General features: G+C 43.8%; 1 protein-coding gene across 6 annotated transcripts in view; it reads left to right on the forward strand.

Moving 5' to 3' along the window:
• Nucleotides 1-14,558, forward strand: part of LOC111143785 (RNA binding motif protein 6) — a 105,660-nt gene extending 91,102 nt beyond the window's left edge. For all 6 annotated transcript variants that reach the window (XM_022497657.1, XM_022497656.1, XM_022497659.1 and 3 more), the window contains 13 exons: nt 232-504; nt 905-1,065; nt 2,510-2,607; nt 3,290-3,332; nt 3,467-3,548; nt 3,787-3,872; nt 4,417-4,563; nt 5,571-5,666; nt 6,786-7,046; nt 8,984-9,058; nt 10,012-10,109; nt 13,298-13,427; nt 14,311-14,558. In XM_022497657.1, the coding sequence (XP_022353365.1) occupies nt 232-504; nt 905-1,065; nt 2,510-2,607; nt 3,290-3,332; nt 3,467-3,548; nt 3,787-3,872; nt 4,417-4,563; nt 5,571-5,666; nt 6,786-7,046; nt 8,984-9,058; nt 10,012-10,109; nt 13,298-13,427; nt 14,311-14,436 (1,676 nt within the window). In that variant the 3' untranslated portion in view covers nt 14,437-14,558. The remainder of the gene's footprint in view (nt 1-231; nt 505-904; nt 1,066-2,509; nt 2,608-3,289; nt 3,333-3,466; nt 3,549-3,786; nt 3,873-4,416; nt 4,564-5,570; nt 5,667-6,785; nt 7,047-8,983; nt 9,059-10,011; nt 10,110-13,297; nt 13,428-14,310) is intronic.
• Nucleotides 14,559-19,087: the final 4,529 nt, after the last annotated feature.

Below are 19,087 nucleotides of genomic sequence, written 5' to 3' on the forward strand. Positions count from 1 at the left end.
AAACTCATAAGATGAAATTTAAATACTTGAGTGGCTTCTTTGAACTATTTCATGTGCTTTCTCATTGGCCTGGCTTAAAATCTATTAGAGGACTTTTTTGTACTTTTTTGTACTTCTGAGACTATTAAAAGCATTCCATGAGTATTTGGTAGCAGGTAAGGAGGAATCACAGCAGTAATGTTTTGGGGATGAAACCTGCTGGAGATTCTCTTTCTGTTTCTGTTCCTATAGTGACAGAAGCCAAGCAAGAATTAATAACCTATCCTCAGCCTCAGAAAACATCCATACCAGCACCATCAGAAAAACAACCCAGCCAGTCCCCAAGGTCAGCTGATAAGGAACCTGAACCCAAGAAGAGAGAAGAAGGACAAGAACCACGCTTGGGACATCAAAAGAGAGAAGGAGAAAGGTATCTGCCTCCTCGAAGGGAAGGGCTCACCTTCCGAAGAGACCGAGAGAAGGAACCATGGTCTGGGGAGACACGCCAGGATGGGGAGAGCAAAAGTAAGTGATTTGTTAGGGCACGAACCAGCCTGTGACCACCGCAGTTTGAGTATAGGTGGCCTGTTTTGTGGTTAGGTACCGGGTGTTTACCACACCCTAGTAAAACTGCTCAGCCTGATTGTGGAGGCTGTTGCTTTCTGCAGGCATTGCTGTAACCAGTCAGAGGAACTTGCATCCTCCAAATAGCAAATTGCTATTCAAATGCAGCAAGACATCATTTTAGTATTTTAGTATTGGCGAAGAAATATTTGAAGTGTATGACCCAGCATTGTTTTATAGAATCAGCCTTGCTAGAGCAGAGTAACATCTGCAGTAAAAAAGGACAATCAGGCTCTGAGGGCTTTGGAAATTAACCTTTCTCTCTTTCTTTGCTCCTCCCATTCGTATGTGGTTCGTTCAGCAATTATGCTAAAGCGCATCTATCGTTCCACTCCACCTGAGGTCATAGTGGAAGTGCTGGAACCCTACGTCCGCCTTACTACTGCCAATGTCCGTATCATCAAGAACAGAACCGGCCCCATGGGCCACACTTATGGCTTTATTGACCTCGACTCCCATGCGGTAAGTTTCCTCTGCCTTGGAATGGCCAAGGGACAGCTGGCTATAGAAACCTCAAGAAGGTTTGAAGGACTTCCTTATCATTGGAATTCTCATGTGCTACCTGGTATCAAAAACCCTCTTGTTCTTTCCTTTAGGTGTAATGGTCATTCAAAGGAGGGGACTGCCTTTGAAAGTTAGAACTCTGGGGCGCCTGGGTAGCTCACTGGGTTAAAGCCTCTGCCTTCAGCTCAGGTCATGATCCCAGGGTCCTGGGATCGAGCCCCACATCCAGCTCTCTGCTCAGCGGGGAGCCTGCTTCCTCCTCTCTCTGCCTGCCTCTCTGCCTACTTGTGATCTCTGTCAAGTAAATAAATAAAATCTTAAAAAAAAAAAAAGAAAGAAAGAAAGAAAGAACTCTGAGCATTTTTCTAGATTTGGTTTTGTCTTTTGGTATTTACAATGTCCAATTAAAATAACATGAGAACTTAGTTATTTGTGAAGAATCTCTGTACTGAACCTTGCAAGCTTTAGTAAATTTTCTAGTTTCTTAAATTTGTTTTGCTCAGCCATAAATGATTTTATATTTGATGGTAACAGGACATTTTCTCTTCTTCCTTAAAATGTTTTTTAAGAGACTCCTGTGGCTTGAATTTTTAGTTGTGGGGCCCTTTTCTATGGAAATAACATGAAAGTAGTAATGAAAATCATTGATATTTTTCTTTTTCTTTTTTTTTTTTTAAGATTTTTATTTGAGAGAGAAAGGGCATGAGTTTGGGTGGGGGTGGCAGAGGCAGAGGGAGAAGCAGCCTCCCCACTGAGCAGGGAGCCCGACGGGGGGCTTGATCCCAGGACCCTAGAACCCTGGGATCATGTCCTGAACCAAAGGCAGATGGTCGGGGCACCTGGATGGCTCAGTGGGTTAAAGCCTCTGCCTTTGGCTTAGGTCATGATCCCAGGGTGCTGGGATCGAGCCCCATATCTGGCTCTCTGCTCAGTGGGGAGCCTGCTTCCCCCTCTCTCTCTGCCTGCCTCTCTGCCTACTTGTGATCTCTCTATCAAATCAATAAATAAAATCTTTTTTTTTAATTAAAAAAAAAAAAAGGCAGGTGGTCAATTGACTGAGCCACCCAGGTGCCCCTCGTTGGTATTTTTTAGATTCATGTTCAGAAGTCACAAGAGACTTCGTAAACTGTATTTTTGATGCAGTGAGAGTTGCAGCCTAAAAGAAGAGGATTTGAATTTCTGATATCAATACCAGAAACTGATGTCTACTGTGATCACTATTCTGATCAGCCCTTCATCTAGAGTTGCCTATTTTTGCCAGTTTGCTCTTACTATTATAATTATAGCCAGAACATAATGTTCAGTAAATTTTTCTTTTGAGAAGGAAAATCCATGTTCCATTCTCTTTCAAAGGACATGGCCTTTTCTCTCTATGTGCTGCAATGTGTCTTTGGTTTCCCAGGAAGCTCTTCGTGTAGTGAAGATCTTGCAGAACCTTGATCCACCATTTAGTATTGATGGGAAGATGGTAGCTGTAAACTTGGCCACCGGAAAACGAAGGTAAGGCGGAGGAGTGGGGCTCCTTTGTGAGTCCCCTACTCAAGTTCTTGGGAGGCAACTCCTAAAAGGTAGAGATAGTAAGACATGGTACCTTCCAGTGTGGATTTCTTCAGATATGTGTACATGTTTTCTTTTTCTGAAGCTTGGCTTATTCTGACTCTAGTTGTCTTTTGTTTTTGTTTGTTTGTTTTTTCCTTAAATAGCAGTACTAGGTACTTTAGTGCCTTCCCTCTTCGCTGCCTGGTATCTTTGGGTTCCAAATGACACAGTCTTGGATGTGGAGAAAAATCTCGATACATCCTTGCCCCTCGGAATCCTAAAAAAATGCTGTCCTGACTCCTGCACTCCCCTGACCCTGTTCATGCCTCTGGTACCGGGAAATCTGATTCCCCTTCATTCCTGTACTTACCTTGACCCAGGAGTGGTCACTGGGAAGCGGCTGCATGGGAGAGGCAGGCTGGCAGGATGGGGCAGATCGTGCTCTAGCACCTCAGCTCGTTTGCGGTTCTGCTCCGGCAGCAGCTGTGTAGGAGTCTCTGTGCTGCCGGGCCTGCTTGCTCTGGATCCGTTTCTTTCCCTGCAGAATGGGCAAAAGTTAGTTTCTTGGCAAATCCGTAGGGTTAGGCAATTCTCAAATGGTTTTTTGTAGCAGACTCAAGATGTGTTGTGTTATTTGTTGCAGAAATGATTCTGGGGACCATTCTGACCACATGCACTACTATCAGGTAGGCTTCGGGAGCTGGGGAGTGCTCTGTCAAAATCCTCAAATGACTGGAAGAGTCATCTTGAATTTTCTCCAGTGGGTGACTGGTAAGGGCTGTCAGAAGTTCCATAATTTTAACTAGCCTTTCTGTGATAGGGTAAAAAGTATTTCCGAGACAGGAGAGGAGGAGGCAGAAATTCAGACTGGGCTCCAGATACAAATCGACAAGGACAACAGTGTGAGTCACTTGTTTTATTTCTATTGCTCTTTTTGGCTTGACTGCTCATTAATTGAGATCTTTGTGGTCACAGAGTTAGCAAGAAATACCGTTGACTGGGGATGCTTATTCAGAGAGCACCATCTGCACGTTCTGCACCTGTGTGGGTTGTCCGGCCCCGTGCTTGGGTTGTTCTCAGTCCCACAGCAGGGCTCCACTGGACAGGGACTAACGTTGGCTCTGGTTTTATTCCTGCTAGCATCATCTGACTGCTACATATATGATTCTGCTACTGGCTACTATTATGACCCTTTGGCAGGAACTTACTATGACCCAAACACCCAGGTGAGTTTTTGGTTTGTTTACTTTATCAGTGATTCTTTTGAGAAAAGTACCTATAATTTGTTGGTTTGAAGATTTTATTCCCTGGATTTTTGGTTGCTTATTACGTGGAAAGTAGAAAAGTTTAAATCTCATGGAAGTTGAAATACTTCTCCATTTCTGGCAGCTGCTGTTACACTGTCTGTATTTCATGTCTAGCCTGGTGTTTTTTGAAGTCCACATCATATATTGAGTTGTATTTGCTGAGTTGTGTTCATTCAGGATTTACAGATGGTGACCTTTGTGTTAACTGTTGCCTATAGAGAAAATCAGTGCTTTGTGGCATTATAGGTAAGAATAGTGCTGCTCTTGGAAAAATGGACAGTGAGTGGTCTGGATAGGTCCTGGCCCCTGGAGTGGGTTTCAAGATTGTTTGATGCGGTCTCTTCTTAGGTTTGTGAGGGAGAGAGCTGTTCTTTCTTCCAGAAGGGAACTTGTTCCTTAGACCTAGAATTAACTGGGGAAGTGAGTTATTCTGTAGACTTAACAGTTTCTAACTGAATTGCAGCAAGAAGTCTATGTGCCCCAGGACCCTGGATCACCTGAAGAAGAAGAGATCAAGGAAAAGAAGTCCACCAGTCAAGGAAAGTCAAGTAGTAAGAAGGAAGCATCGAAAAGAGATGGCAAGGAGAAAAAAGACCGAGGAGTGACAAGGGTAAGAGGACTTGTGAATCTTCTTTACCAGACAATTACAGATTCAAATAAAGGCTTTATAGAGGAGATCTAGGGTTGAGGTGTGAAGTTACCAAAAAAGCAGACAATCCCCTTGCGTCTTACAGCTGGTGGTAACTCTTTCACAAATGCAAAAACTGTGGATGGCAGAACAAAGTGACTCAGCTAAACCCTAACACCTGGGCTCCACGTAGTTTCACTTTCCTACACCCCCTCTTCAGTGCTTGACTCGTATACACATTTCTGTAGGTGTAATTGTAGCGGAGGTTACCATTCTGTATTCTCCGCTCCGTTTATATTTGCTTTTTTTTTTTTTAATTCTTTTTTTTTTTTTTTTTAAGATTTTATTTATTTATTTGTCAGAGAGAGAGAGGGAGAGAGAGCGAGCACAGGCAGACAGAATGGCAGGCAGAGGCAGAGGGAGAAGCAGGCTCCCTGACGAGCAAGGAGCCCGATGTGGGACTCGATCCCAGGACGCTGGGATCATGACCTGAGCCGAAGGCAGCTGCTTAACCAACTGAGCCACCCAGGCGTCCCTATATTTGCTTTTAAGTAGTTTTTCCATAGTTCTATAATACTTAATTATTTATAATTATTTATAATATTTGGATTCAGCTTTTGCCACTTGCTCTTTTTTTTTTTTTTTTCTTTTTTAAGATTTTATTTACTCCTCAGGATAGAGAGTGCACAGAAGCAGGGGAAACTTCCCAACCGTATTCCCAATCATTTGTAAAATAAGGGTATTAATGCCTATCTGGGAGGGTTGTAGTAAAGGCTGAGGACAATAATGCATATAAATGTCTCATCTGGTGCCTGACATATAGTGATTACTCAGTATATACTGAATGTTATGTTTTCAAAGGCTTTTTATTTTGAAATCATTATAGCAGCATTTCAGATACTTCACAAATTTGGAAAATCTGATTAATTTCAACAGGGCTCTTAGCCCAGCTTTTATGAGTATCATATAAGAATTATGGGTTTAATCAGTTTCAGGAAAATGCCACTGAGGGGACAGCCCCCCCAGAGGATGTCTTTAAGAAGCCCCTGCCTCCCACTGTGAAGAAGGAAGAAAGTCCTCCACCAGTAAGGCTAAGCCAACACCCAGGGCTGGGGCTGGAGCTGGGGATAGGGTTGGTTCTGAATGGGAAGGGAAGTTCAAAGGCTGATGTTTCACTTTGGTGTTGGTCCTTTTGTTCTCTCTACCGAACAAACAAGGACTTTCCTTGAGTATGAGCATGAGATAAATGTTCCTGTCTGCTAATAGGCACCCTGCACCATTCCCATCAGACAAGGGAATGTCTGGCCCTTTTTAAGTTACAATCTTGGTCTTGTTAATCCTTCTAAAAGACCCATTTTCCTGGCCCTGATTTTTCCTGCCTTTTGGTGCTGTGTACGAAGCTCAGGTGTGGAGTACATGTGTGGTCGTTTTTATGGTTTACCTGTCTGGCCAAAGTGAATGATGCTAAAATTAGCCCATTTTTTAGATGCATTAAAGTGATGGTCTCCTCTAATCATGGGGATTCTGATTAAATGTAAATATGTAGCAATAGTGATCATGCTTTATTTTTTATTTCGATTGATCACAAGCCCATGACCATGCATCATTATTTCACAATTCTATAAACTACTCATAAATACTCTTCCCGTGTCCCATTATTAGTTTAATTCATCGTAGCATCAGTCCTGACCATGCCTTTACCTCGCTCAGGAGCTCAGTGTCTACCTGAGAGCTTATTCTTCATTTGCTTTCAGTCCACCTCCTAAATCTCTTTTGCTGTAGGGGTTACTGTAGCCCTTCATAAAGTTTATCTTTCCTTTTCTCCTGGGTTACGGTAACCTGAGGGGTTGCTGCTATCTCTTCCTCTTTGTAACCTGTAACTTCTTAACTCTCCCTGCCTCTATGTCAGTTCTCCTTTCCCTTCTTTCTCTTCACTGTTCTGTTGCTAGAGTCACTTCTGAGGGAATCTTTCTGGTTTTATCTGAGCAATCCAGGAGAAAAGTCAAGCTTGAACATGTTGCTTCCATGGGGGAAATGAGCAGTGTGGTCATTAATCATCATTTTAATCATTAATCATCATTTTAAGCCCAATTCACTATTCAAACTAAAAGAGAAGAAATGAGATACCCATATTGGAATATCCAGAAAACAGGCCCCACAGTATAGGTTGAGGTTGGTATTAATCTCTGGCCTTCTCCTGTCAGCCTAAGGTGGTAAACCCACTCATCGGCCTCCTGGGTGAATATGGAGGAGACAGTGACTATGAGGAAGAAGAAGAGGAGGAGCAGCCGCCTCCTCCACAGCCCCGCACAGCCCAGCCCCCACAGAGGGAGGAGCTGACCAAGAAGGAGAATGAAGAAGATAAACTCACTGACTGGAATAAACTGGCTTGTCTGCTCTGCAGAAGGCAATTTCCCAACAAAGAAGTTCTGATCAAACACCAGCAGCTCTCAGACCTGCATAAGGTATGGGGTAGCGGACCTGACTTTGAAATGTTGGCCTCTTACCATCGTGTATTACAGTCCAGTGAATTGTTCCTCCACCTTTTGTCAGGAGTTGCTTTGCATTAAGGCTGTGCCCACCTTCAGAAACCTTGGTGTGTAGACCCAAGGCAGGCAGCCACGGCTGTGCTGAAGACAGGAAGGGAGGGAGTCATCAAGTAGGAAGCTTGTTTGCTGAGTTTCTCATCATAGCTCTTCCATTAACCTAACAATTGGACTTCAGATAAGCCTCTTCTCTTCTGTCATATTTGGTGGCTTCCTCTGGTTCTGCCTAGTTCTGATACTGTGCAGGTTTCCCAAAGGTGGGTCACATTCTGCCATCTCTTCATGTGGTGAGTCACTACTGTAAGCTGGGGCACAACGTCTGCCGTTGGAGAGTTAACCTGACGCACACTGGCCCTCTCCTGTGTCTTCCTGCTCAGATGTACTGGCCAAAGAGCCAAATTCTGGACAAATAAAACCCCTAGATAGACTCTTGTTCTCAGTATAGGGTGATTTATTTCACACTCCTTCTCTAGCAGATGTTGCTAGAACCGGTGAGGAAATCAGATTTAGACTTTCCTTCAATATAAAGTCCAAAGTCTTTTGTAGATAAAAGCTGAGAAGCTCTGCTTTTGGTAATAGGCCTCCCTCTTCTCCCAGCTGCCTCTGTGGAGGCTCTGCAGAGTTTCTAGGGGTCTGAGAAGTTCCTCACAATCCCTGTAACAGATTACCTCCCAGGTCCCTTTGACCTCGAATTCTGAGTCATGAGACTGACACATTCAAATTTTAGCTCTTTGGGGGCTGCTGGCTGCCCCAGTCGGTAGAGCATGTGACTCTTGATCTTGGGGTTGTGAGTTCAAGCCCCACATTGGGTGTAGAGCTTACTTTAAAAAAAATTAAATTAAAAAAAAAGTTAAAGGATACATAAAATTAAATAATAATAGATTTCAGCTCTCTGATGAAAATGCTAATAAATGGCTGATGTCAGGAAAGAGGAGCCAGAAATCTGGTGAATCCACGAATTGAACTGACTCTGGGACAGTGGAAAGTGGACTGTAGTACTTTTTTCCTTTCCTTGCAGTGATCCAGTGCAAAGAATCCCCATTCATACTGTACTGGACCCCTTAGGTTTCTTCTTACATACGCTGGAGGGTATTGTGTAGTAGAGCCATGCTCGAGAAGTGTGGGACCCTTAAGGAACACAGGACTCTCCAAGCAGTCTTTTTGTTCTTTTAGCACCTTGGGTTCTCCTTTTCATGTTTTTCTGGGGACTTGAAAAATCTGATAGTGTCCAAGGATGGTGAGTGGTGGTAGTGATGGTGGTGGTGGTAGTAGGAAGATCATGTGGGCATTCAGTTTTCTCCACTGATGTTCTCAGATTTCCCTCTCTCATAATTTTTACTTTAGATAAAAACATATAAACCAGTTTTGTGTTTTCCGCATTTTTAAAAAAAGTTTTGTTTATTTGAGAGACAGAGTGCAGGGTGGGGTGTGGAGGCAGGAGGAGCAAAGGGAGAGAATCTCAAGCAGACTCCCTCCTGAGCACAGAGCCTGATTCAGGGCTTGATCTCATGACCATAAAATGACCTGAGCTGAAATCAAGAGTCAGACAGTTAACCGACTGAGCCACCCAGGTGCCCCTGTTTTCTGCATTTGGAGAGAAGTAGAATGAAGGTCTCTCTTGGACCACACCATGTAACTAATCTGTGTGACAAGCCAGCATTACAACTTGGGTTCCTATTGGAGAGCCTTAAGCCAGTCCGGTTAGGAATTGTTGATTACAGGGTACAGTGATCACTCAGGAGAGTTGGTCAGTGAAAGAAGCCACAGTCCCAAAATATCTATTGAGAAAGACCTAGAGGCATTTTCTAGGACCACTTTTTCTAGACCTGTACTCCTAGAACTTTCTCTCTTCTCAGCAAAACCTGGAAATCCATCGGAAGATAAAACAATCTGAGCAGGAGCTAGCCTATCTGGAAAGGAGAGAACAGGAGGTAAGTTTTGATGACCTTTTAACTCCCTTGACCTCAACTCTTTACTCTCTGCTGTGGAATTTGTAGGCTGTACTGAAGACAGAGAATGAAGAGGACCTAAAAGATGGTTTATACATTTATCAAAACCCATCAAACTACATTATAATGGGTGCACTTCATTGTTTATAAAATTATACTTTAATAAAATTGATATATATATATATATATATATATATATATATATATATATATATTTTAAGGATTTTATTTATTTATTTGACAGAGAGAGACCACAAGTAGTTACAGAGGCAGGCAGAGAGAGAGAGGAGGAAGCAGGCTCCCTGCCAAGCAGAGAGCCCGATGCGGGGCTCGATCCCAGGACCCTGAGATCATGACCTGAGCCGAAGGCAGAGGCTTAACCCACTGAACCACCCAGGCGCCCCCGATATATATATTTTAAAAGGGTGGTAGTTTAAGGTCTCCAAACAGGTCAAACAAATAGCATTTTCCTTTCCTGCCCAGCTTTTAAAATCAGTGAAGGTAGGGCTGCTAAAATACCATTTTTTACTATCAGAGGCTAAGTTAGAAGAAGCAGTTTAGTGTAGAGCCAAATGGACTTGTTACCTGGATCACGTAATTAGGCAGACTCCCCTACAAATAGCCACAAGCTTCACTGCCCGGGCCAGATCTTATGTGATGGGTAGGAATCCTCCTGTGGAGGCCTACTGGAGAGCACCTCCTCAGAAGAGGTAAACACAGCTGTAGGACAAGCACACCAGCTCATTCTTCTCAAATTTACCAGTCAGAGAAGCCACTGCTTTCTCAAGAAGAGTATGTGAAGGAGGAAGAGATTCCAGGAGTTAACAGTTGAACCCCCTTCTCTTTAGAAGGACTATAAGGAATAAAGCAAATCTTCCCCACTATTCAGCTCCCTTAAATGGAAATCTCAGGTCTTTTCTTCTGCTTACCAACAGGGAAGGTTTAAAGAAAGAGGAAGTGATCGCAGGGAAAAGGTCCAATCTTTTGACTCTCCAGAAAGGAAACGAATTAAATACTCCAGGGAAACTGACAGGTAAGTCAGGAACTTTTCATTCAGCCTAAGCCTCAAGCCCTAATGGTGAAACCATCTTCTTCTCCAGCTGCACTGCTTTTTTCTCTCTCAGGGATAACTGAAGTCAGCAGGAGCAGGTTCTTTTTGAACTCCTTGAGTATGAGGTTCACTCCAACCTCTGACCACCCAGCTTCACTCAGGGAATATGTGTGTTTGGCTGGCTGCTTAGCTGCACTCCTTCTCTCCTCAGTAATGCTGTACCTCCTATGGACCTGATAATGTCATTCACTCGGGCTTTTTCTTTAGGGAACCTCCGTCCTCACACATAGGTGCTGAATGAATGGTTGGCTGCTGATGGACCTATATGATCTCTAGATTCCTGTGCTTATTTCCAGTCAGTTCAGAGTGGGGGAGCCCAGCAGAGTTAGATAGAATTTGTTGATAACCCATCATGTCTAGGCACTGTGCTAAGTGCAAGGAATACTCAGGTGGACAAGACCTATTAGAATAAGGAAGGTTCAGGTGATGCTGTGTCTCATAGAGCAGACAATTCCAGTGGAGAAGGGAAGGTCATTTCAGTAACTTGGAGCAAACCGCATACGTCATGGATGAGAGAGAGAGAAGTCATATGATGCATTTGAAAAATTGTAAGTAGCCTGATGGAGGCCAGCTCAGGAAGTTCATACTCCTTGAATACCATGCTAAGACTTTGTCTTAGGGCAGCAGGAGGTTATGAAATGATTTTAAGGAGGGTGCTGATCTGATGAGACTTGACCAGGTCTATATGTTGGTAAGCAAAAGAGCAGCTAATAGCCAGGGTAACTTATGCCTGTGGGGATGGGAGAGATCATTGATGGAGAAAGGCCCCAAAGGAGGGTTGATGGGGTCTGGGGCTCTGACATCCCAACTTATTTGCTCACTGCCCACAGTAAGATTATTTTTTAATCATGGCCCAATAATCATGTGTGTGTAAGTACCAAAAAAGAGATCCTCATGAAAAATACTTACTTACTGTATATGATAAGCTCTGGTAATTTTATTCTAGCTTTTTCTATTTGTATTCTTTTTTTTTTTTTTTTAAGGATGAGTGGTTTTTAAATTTTTTTTAAGATTTTATTTATTTTATTATTTATTTGACTGGGAGAAAGAGATCACAAGTAGGCAGAGAGGCAGGCAGAGAGAGGGGGAAGCAGGCTCCCCGCTGAGCAGAGAGACCGATGCGGGGCTCGATCCCAGGACCCCGAGATCATGACCTGAGCCGAAGGCAGAGGCCCAACCCACTGAGCCACCCAGGCGCCCCAGGATGAGTGATTTTTTTTTTAAAAGATTTGTTTAGGGGCGCCTGGATGGCTCAGTGGGTTAAGCCGCTGCCTTCGGCTCAGGTCATGATCTCGGGGTCCTGGGATCGAGCCCCGCATCGGGCTCTCTGCTCAGCGGGGAGCCTGCTTCCTCCTCTCTCTCTGCCTGCCTCTCTGCCTGCTTGTGATCTCTCTCTGTCAGATAAATAAATAAAATCTTAAAAAAAAAAAAAGATTTGTTTATTTTGAGAGAGAGAGAGTGAGAGTGCACACACGTGAGCAGAGGGAGAGGGAGAATCTCAAGCAGACTCCCTGCTGATCATGGAGCTTTATCCCACGACTCCGAGATCATGACTTGAGCCAAACAAGAGCTGGACACTCAACCAATTGAGCCAGGTGCCCTGTTTGCATTCTTTTTTTTTTTTTTTTTTTTAAGATTTTATTTCTTTATTTGACAGAGATCACAAGTAGATAAAGAGGCAGGCAGAGAGAGAGGAAGGAAAGCAGGCTCCCTGCCAAGCAGAGAGCCCGATGAGGGGCTCCATCCCAGGACCCTGGGATCATGACCTGAGCCAAAGGCAGAGGCTTAACCCACTGAGCCACCCAGGTGCATTCTTAAGAAGTGCTAAGGAAGGACCACTTAAACAATGTAACATCCTACTAGGTCATTCTCTACAATTCAAAATATACTGGGCTAAGCCAAAGGTAAAGGAGTCATTAAGGAGGAAGGACACCTTAGCCCTGAGTGAGTTGGGCTGGGCTCAGAAAGATACCCTTCTGTATTCTTGGCACCCTTCACACCACATTCTGCTGGTTCCCTTCCTTATTAGTCTTCTCCCGTGCTTCTCTTAGTTTTCAGGGCAATTCCAGATATTCTCCAGGACTCTGCCCTCAGTGCTCTGTAATTCTTGTTGTTCTACCTCTTGACCTAGACCCAAGGCCACAGTCATCACTAACAAGCTAACAGGTCCCTATGACTCCATTCCAAGGCAGTTTGGTTTTCTGAGCGCAAAATTACGATTTCTGTTTACCTCCTGGGAATGTCCTTGTGGAGACCTCTTAGGCTCCTCACTCTAAGCAATGACTCAGTATTATATTCCATATCATATTCAGGTCCAGTCCTGCTAAACCTGCTGTGTGTTCCTCTTTCAGAGTAGTTACATCACTGCATCATGGCCTGCCTGGTCTGACCCAGTCTTCCTGCTTTATCCCCTTTATCATTACTGGCCACATCCGTAATTAAGCTTTATCCCCCTTTCTAGCTCACCTCCAAATTGGACTCTACTCTCCGTCTCTGTTCTTCAACCTCTAGTGTACTCTCTACCCTGGCACCAAAACCATTTTGTGAACAGAAATCTCCTAAAACTTGCCTTCTTATGAGGGCATACCTTGCTTAGAAGGAGGCCTGGAGTCCAGGGGTTTTTTTGGCCCAAAGGATGAAGTCCAGAATCATGATTCAGCGTGAAGTTTCGAGGCTTTCCAGTCTAGCCCAAGAAGCCTTTGTCAGTTCCTACAATTCCTCTCCTAGACAAATTGTATTCTTTAACTTATTTATGGCCTCCTTTTCTCTCATGCTTTTTAGTCAGTTCGGATGTGCCCTCTTGTTGGAATTCGTCATTTTTGATGATGCTCCTTCAGAGCTTGTGTCTTCTCTGATGTATTTCCATAGGAGATGTCTCCTGATCCCACATCCCTGGCTGAGTTATCCTTTTCATGTCCTTCCCCATGAATAGGGATGGGTCTTGGGCATCTCTGTATCCCTAGGACAAAAGCCTGTTGCATAGATAGCAGGCACTCAGAAGTATTCCCTAATACACTTCAGAGGAAGCAAATGTGAATCAAGACAACAGAGGTTTTTATTAGGGTCACTTTGAAAGTGATGATATGTAAGTACATCTGCTCCTTTCGCAGTGATCGCAAACCTGTTGGTAAAGAAGGAATCGACAGTAGCAACAAAGGAGGCTGTGTCCAGCAGACCGCTGGCTGGAGGAAGGGGGCGGGCCTCGGGTATGGCCATCCTGGATTGGCTTCAGCAGAGGAGGTGAAATGGTTTCCGTCTTTTGGGGGTGGCGTGAACCTGGAATGTACTTAACGTTCTCTCTTTTAGTCAGTCTTGATTACTGGATAATAGATGGGCATTCTGGGCCCTTGTAATTTTGGTTGGCTGTGGGAAAAGGAGAAAAGTGGAAATGGGGCTCATCTTACTCTTTTTTTTTAAATATTTTATTTATTTATTTGACAGAGAGAGATCACAAGTAGACAGAGAGGCAGGCAGAGAGAGAGAGAGAGAGAGGGAAGCAGACTCCCCGCTGAGCAGAGAGCCCGATGCGGGACTCGATCCCAGGACCCTGAGATCATGACCTGAGCTGAAGGCAGTGGCCCAACCCACTGAGCCACCCAGGCGACCCTCATCTTACTCTTAAACGGAGTAAAAGGTGGGGTATTACAGGAATCAGGCAATTTGAAACTGGCAAATCATTTGGTGACAAGAACCAGGGAACCTGCAGTAAAAGGAACAAAAGCATCTGAGAGGCATCGTCATCAGAGGAACTGAAATAACTAAAATATGAGGAGGGCAGGGTTAGTCCTGGTTCTCATGAAGGGCTCTGCCTCACTTAGTTCAGGAAGAGAAGAGAGCAAAGGTTTTGAGAGGGAATGTTGCCCATTTTGTGTTGGCTTGGTCCCCCTCTGAACATGCCAACTGGAGGAGACTGGCTTCTCAAGTCTGGTATTAAATCCCATATCCTGAAGTCATGGCATCACCACCCTCCTTATTCATCTTGGGTTTTGTTTATTAATTAAACATTCTAAAAAATTCCCCCAAATCCTGATCCTTACTGGTCCAGAAATACTTGTAATCAAAGGCCAGCCCTGAGGCTTATTAATTGGTAGAGCCCACTTCATTGTTTGTCTTTGTGTTACAGACTGAAGGCCGGATAAGGGGGCCCAGTGTGGGGGCTCCAGGAAGAACCAGCAAGAGACAGTCCAACGAGACTTACCGAGATGCTGTGCGAAGAGTCATGTTTGCTCGGTATAAAGAACTAGATTAAAGAATGGAGACAAGTCCCTACAGAACACAATCTCCTTCTTGTTTTGTTTGTCCGTCTCTCCTTTTGTTTTGTTACTGTTCTTGCTGCTAGAACTTTTTTAAATAAACTTTTTTTCAATGTGATTTTTTTTGGTGGTTATATTTTTCTCCCACAGGTGGGTAAGGGTGGGGCTTATGGTAGGAGGGAGAGAGCGCCTTGGTGCAGCCCATTTGAGGTGGCACTGAAATGGCAGCAAGTGCTACCATGAGCCCTGAGACACCACCTGCTGTCAGTATGAGTGGATGTGTTGTGGTGACCTTTGAACTCTAGCTTGTGTGAGTACTGTCAGATTTTAAAAATTATTTTCCTGATCTAATTAATGAAAACTGCATCCCATTATTGCTTGCTTCTATTTCTTTGATAACTGCTGAAAGTGAACATATTTCCGTATGTTGGTTTACTACTGAAGTCGTCTTCTGACTTCCCCATTGTTGGTGGGGGTGGGGGGAGCAGTGTGATAGCTCTTTTTCTAGGTGCCTGCTGGGCGCTTAATGTGTCACATGTTACGATCACCACAATGAGTTGGCATAGTAAGAATTATTACTCCCCTCCAGCCACTACCCCAGGTTTTCCTTCCCTCCTTGGCTGAAATTCTCCAGAGAGGTGTCTTTGGACACCCTCTTTCAAATCTTTCTTAATTTTTTACCATATTACTCATACCATTTCACAGGATTTGCTTTAAAAGAGAGGGTTGTTTTTAATTTTTTTTTTCTTATTCTTTGAAGTTAAAAGGACAATATCCTATGAACCTATTAAAACTTTAAAAAGTAGGGTGCCTGGGTGGCTCAATCAGTTAAGCAGCCAGCTCTTGGTTTCAGCTCAGGTCACGATCCCAGGGTCCCAAGGTCAAGCCCTGCATCAGGCTCTGCGATTGATGGATAGATAGTCTGCTTGGGGATTCTCTCTTTCCCTGTCCCCAGCTTGCACTCGCTCACTCCCTTGCTCTCAAATAAATCTTTAAAACATAAAAAATAATTCCTCCAGATAACATATTATAGTACTAAGAATTGCACTTTTCAGATGTCTCCGGAGGAATGTATTTTAGGAAGAGAACTGCGGGTTTAGAAGAGTATGTTGATTGTATAAGGTGGGAGTTTGTAAACTTACCCAACAAGGTGGGACACCTGGGTGGCTCAGTTGGTTAAGTGTCTGCTTTCCCAGGGTCCTGGGATCAAGCCCCTTGTTGGTCTCCCTGCTCAATGGGGAGCCTGCTTGTCCCTCTCCCACTCCCCCTGCTTGTGCTCTCTCTCTCTCTGTCAAATAAATAAACCTAAAATCTTTTTAAAATATTAAAAAATAAAAAACTTACCCATCAAGGGCCAGAGTCAATATTTTATACTTCACAGGTCAAATGATCTCTGTTGAAACTATTCAGCTCTGTTATTGTAGTGAGAGCACAGCCACATTCATAGACAGTAGCAGCAATACATAGACAAGTGATTGTGGCTGAATTCGAATAAAACTTTATTTACAAAAACAGGTTGCAGGCCAGAATTGGCCCATAGGTCTAAGGGTGTAATCTGGTTGCATAAAGCAGAACCAAGGACAGCTCTGTAAAAATAATATGGAGGTATTACCATTTGAGGGGGATGGGCAGTGAGGGGTGAGAGTGTAAGGAGAGGTAGGTATGTACCAAGAAGAAAACTTTTCTAGAAACAGGAATGATATATGTGAAGTTAAATTGTTTGCCATGCTGTCTCCAAATATAATCTGTTTTTCTTTATTAAGTCTTTACCCCTCCCAAAGGGAAAACAAAATCAGGAGCACACTGGCTTAGGGATTAAGAGCCCCAGGTTCAGGGCACCTGGGTGGCTCAGTGTGGTAAGCCTCTGCCTTCAGCTCAGGTCATGATCTCAGGCTCCTCTGCTCAGCGGGGAACCTGCTTCCTCCTTTCTCTCTGCCTGTCTCTCTGCCTACTTGTGATCTCTCTTAAAAAAAAAAAAAAAAGCCCCAGGTTCTGGGCCTTGCTACCACTAGTGCAGCCTTACAGAGGATGGGTCATTGGACTCTGGGCTGCAGACAGATGCAGTGCAGTAGCCCTCTGGTCTGAAGGCCTGCAGGTACCTGTGGTGCATCTCATTTTTTTTTTTTTAAAGATTTTTATTTATTTATTTGACACAGAGAGAAATCACAAGTAGGCAGAGAGGCAGGCAGAGAGGGGAGGGAAGCAGGCTCGCCGCTGAGCAGAGAGCCCGATGCTGGGCTCGATCCCAGGACCCTGAGATCATGACCTGAGCGGAAGGCAGAGGCTTAACCCACTGAGCCACCCAGGCACCCCGTGCATCTCATTTTTGAGTACATCAATGAGCACATCAATATACTTCTTGAAAGCTGATCCACGTTTGTCCTTAACTGGCCAAACCAGGTTTTCCTTCTAACTTTGTATTACCCGTTTGGGCCTAAACTGTGGAACACTTCAAATGCTCCACTACTGAAGACTCTTTTATGGGCTAGTTAGTTAACTCCAGTTCATTGGCTCCCCAGCAGAAGCACCACTGAGTTCCCTAGTGGTCATTCTATGAATGTTTTGAGAGCCCACTCTACTTGTCACTGGGGCTTCTAGCAAGATCAGTGTTGGTCTCTGTGCCCATAGGACTTAGTCACTGAGGAAGATGGATGTTGAACAATTGCTGATGTGATGAGAGACAGTACAGCAAGCTTTTGGCAGCATCTTCTCTGAAGAAAGTAAGCTCAGACCCCAAACTAGTTTACCTAGTTTTGTTTTCCAGCTTTATTTTGCCACTTAAATGGAAATTTTGTGGTTGAAAATATGGACTTAAATGCTCCATATATTTTTAAGGAACTACTTTGGGTATTGATGAAAGTAGGAATGGATGTGAAAAATGTGTCACCCTACCATGTCCCTGGGCAGTTCCCTGAGGCTTTGATCAGAATGCCAGCTACATCAGGACAGAGATCTTGGGTAATTTTTTTTACTACTATATCCTTAGGGGCTAACACAATAGGTACCCTATAAATGAGTGAATAATGCCTTGTTCATAGGTCTATATAAAATACTTGCTGAATTAAATTTTGATTGCATATCTCTGCCAATTCATCAAAACTCAGCTCTGACAAATTAGTTTCTTGGTATAGGCGAGAGTTCTCTCATGTAAGTCTTCTTATTTTGGAGTAGTATTTTCACGGTCTGAGATCAAAACATATGAAGTACTTTTTTCTTTTGCTAAGTGGTGGGAAATTAAGGCAAAAAAGATCATTTCAGGGGCATCTGGGTGGCTTAGTGGGTTAAGCCTCTGCCTTTGGCTCAGGTCATGATCTCGGTCTTGGGATCGAGCCCAGCATCGGGCTCTCTGCTCAGCACGGAGCCTGCTTCCCCCTCTCTCTCTGCCTGCCTCTCTGCCTACTTGTGATCTCCCTCTCTCTGTCAAATAAATAAATAAAATCTTTAAAAAAAAAAAAGCATTTCATTAAGAGAACTTTTTTTTAACCTCAGAACATTAGGAAAAGCAGTCTTAAAGAACTTTGCCTAATATTGAACATACATGGCTTTACTCAAAACAAAAAAACAGGGTGCCTGGCTGGCTCAGTAGGTGGAGCATGCAACTTTTGATCTCAGGTTTATGGGTCTGAGCCACATGTTGAATGTGGAGATTACTTCAGAATAAATATTTTTTAAGTACTTACTTTTAAAGATTTTATTTATTTGACAGATAGCACAAGTAAGCAGAGCATCAGGGAGATGAAGAAGCAGGCTCCCTGCTGAGCAGGGAGCCCAATGTGAGGCTTGATCCCAGGACCCCGGGACCGTGACCTGAGCCAAAGGCAGTTGCCTAACTGACTGAGCCACCCAGGCACCCCTATTTATTTGAGTGAGAATGAGTGAGTGAGAGCAAGCAGGGGGAGGGAGAGGGACAAGCAGACTCTGCCCTGAGTGTGGAGCCTGATGTGGGGTTTGATCCCACAACCCCAAGATCATGACCTGAGCCAAAATTGAGAGTTGGACACCTGACTGAGCCATCCCGGCACCCCAAGAAAATACACTTGGGAGCCTTCTGTTGGTCGCATACTTCTAGTTTTTTCTGATGATGTAAGTTTTACATACATCTCCTCCCCAGAAGTTGGACACTGTATATAAATACATATACACATATGAAAATGTAGAAGTGTGTATGTGTGTGTGTGTAGGTAGTGCTATGATCTGAATGTGTCCTCTCCCCTCTAAGTTCATACATTGAAATCCTTAACTCTCAAAGGTAATGGTATTAGTAGGACTTTGGGAAATCATCAAGCTCATGAAAATGGAATCATCATAAATGGGATCAGTGTTCTTTTAAAAGAGATCCTACAGAGGTCCCTAGACTCTTCTACATGTGAGGATATAAATCAGCAGCCCGGAAGAGGGCCTTCACTTGACCATGCTGGTACCTTGATCTTGGACTTCCCAGCCTCCAGAACTGTGAGAAATAAATTTTTTGTTGTCTATAAGCTTTGTTGTTTGTTGTTGGTTATAAGCTACCCAGTCTGTGGTATTTTTTTTTTTTAAAGATTTTATTTATTTATTTGACAGAGAGAGATCACAAGCAGGCAGAGAGGCAGGCAGAGAGAGAGGAGGAAGCAGGCCCCCGCTGAGCAGAGAGCCCGATGCGGGGCT

The sequence above is a fragment of the Enhydra lutris genome, unplaced genomic scaffold, assembly GCF_002288905.1.
Source record: "Enhydra lutris kenyoni isolate GAN:26980312 unplaced genomic scaffold, ASM228890v2 scaffoldscaffold10, whole genome shotgun sequence".
Classification (NCBI taxonomy): Eukaryota; Metazoa; Chordata; class Mammalia; order Carnivora; family Mustelidae; genus Enhydra; species Enhydra lutris.